Genomic DNA, 794 nt, shown 5'->3' on the forward strand with positions numbered 1-794 from the left:
CGCCCCCTCGGCCCCCCCCCCGGCTCAGCACCGCGGCACCCCACAGCACTGCGCCTCAGCTTCTCCCCCCACCCCTGCAGACCCCCTATTTCTGGACCAGCACCAAGTGGCCGGCCACGGAGCTGGACTACGGTAGGTGCCACCATGCAGCCGGCACCGGCACGGGCCGCAGCCCCTTCCCGGCTCCCCCTGAGGTGCCACCGCTCCTCTTGCAGCCATTTACCTGGCCAAGAAGAACATCCGCAAGCAGGGCGACCTGATCGAGCACGAGAAGGTGAGCGGTGCCCTCCTCACACCTGTGATAAGCTGGGGGGGGTCTCAGCTCACCCTGTGCTGGAACGGTGACGGGATCCAGAGCCAGGTGAGGGGACGGGTGTCACGCCGTCCCTACCCAGGTGACACCACCACTGCCTCTCCCCAGGACAACTACAACCTCCTGCACAAGCGGATCAACCACACGTGGGACTTTGTGGTGATGCAGGCGCGGGAGCAGCTCCGGTGAGTGGGGGCACGGCACCGCCCCACCCCGGGGGAGCCGCCAGGGATGCAGCACCTGCGGGGGCTGGCGGGGCAATCGACTGCCAGGAGCAGGCGTACTGGCTCGTCAACCGGCCCCCGGTGAGGATGGGCTGGGGTAGCTGGGTGGGGGGGCAATGGGTGCGGGGCTGGCGGGTGCAGCCCTGGGCAGGCGGGGAGGATGGGGGCGCTGGCAGCGAGCATGGCCCCGGCCCCGTGAGGAGGGCGCGGGGTTTCCCGCCAGCCCCCGGCACGGTGCTGTCGTTGCAGCCGGGGGC

The 794-nt window shown here is 70.5% G+C and overlaps 1 protein-coding gene across 1 annotated transcript in view; it reads left to right on the forward strand.

Annotated features, from left to right (window-relative positions):
* RGS11 (regulator of G-protein signaling 11) overlaps positions 1–794 on the forward strand; it is a 7,299-nt gene that overhangs the window by 4,140 nt on the left and 2,365 nt on the right. The window contains exons 2-5 of the mRNA XM_009881953.1: positions 81–132; positions 216–274; positions 422–498; positions 543–634. Coding sequence (XP_009880255.1) covers positions 81–132; positions 216–274; positions 422–498; positions 543–634 — 280 coding nt within the window. The remainder of the gene's footprint in view (positions 1–80; positions 133–215; positions 275–421; positions 499–542; positions 635–794) is intronic.

This window comes from Charadrius vociferus, unplaced genomic scaffold (assembly GCF_000708025.1).
Source record: "Charadrius vociferus isolate BGI_N301 unplaced genomic scaffold, ASM70802v2 scaffold593, whole genome shotgun sequence".
NCBI classification, from domain to species: domain Eukaryota; kingdom Metazoa; phylum Chordata; class Aves; order Charadriiformes; family Charadriidae; genus Charadrius; species Charadrius vociferus.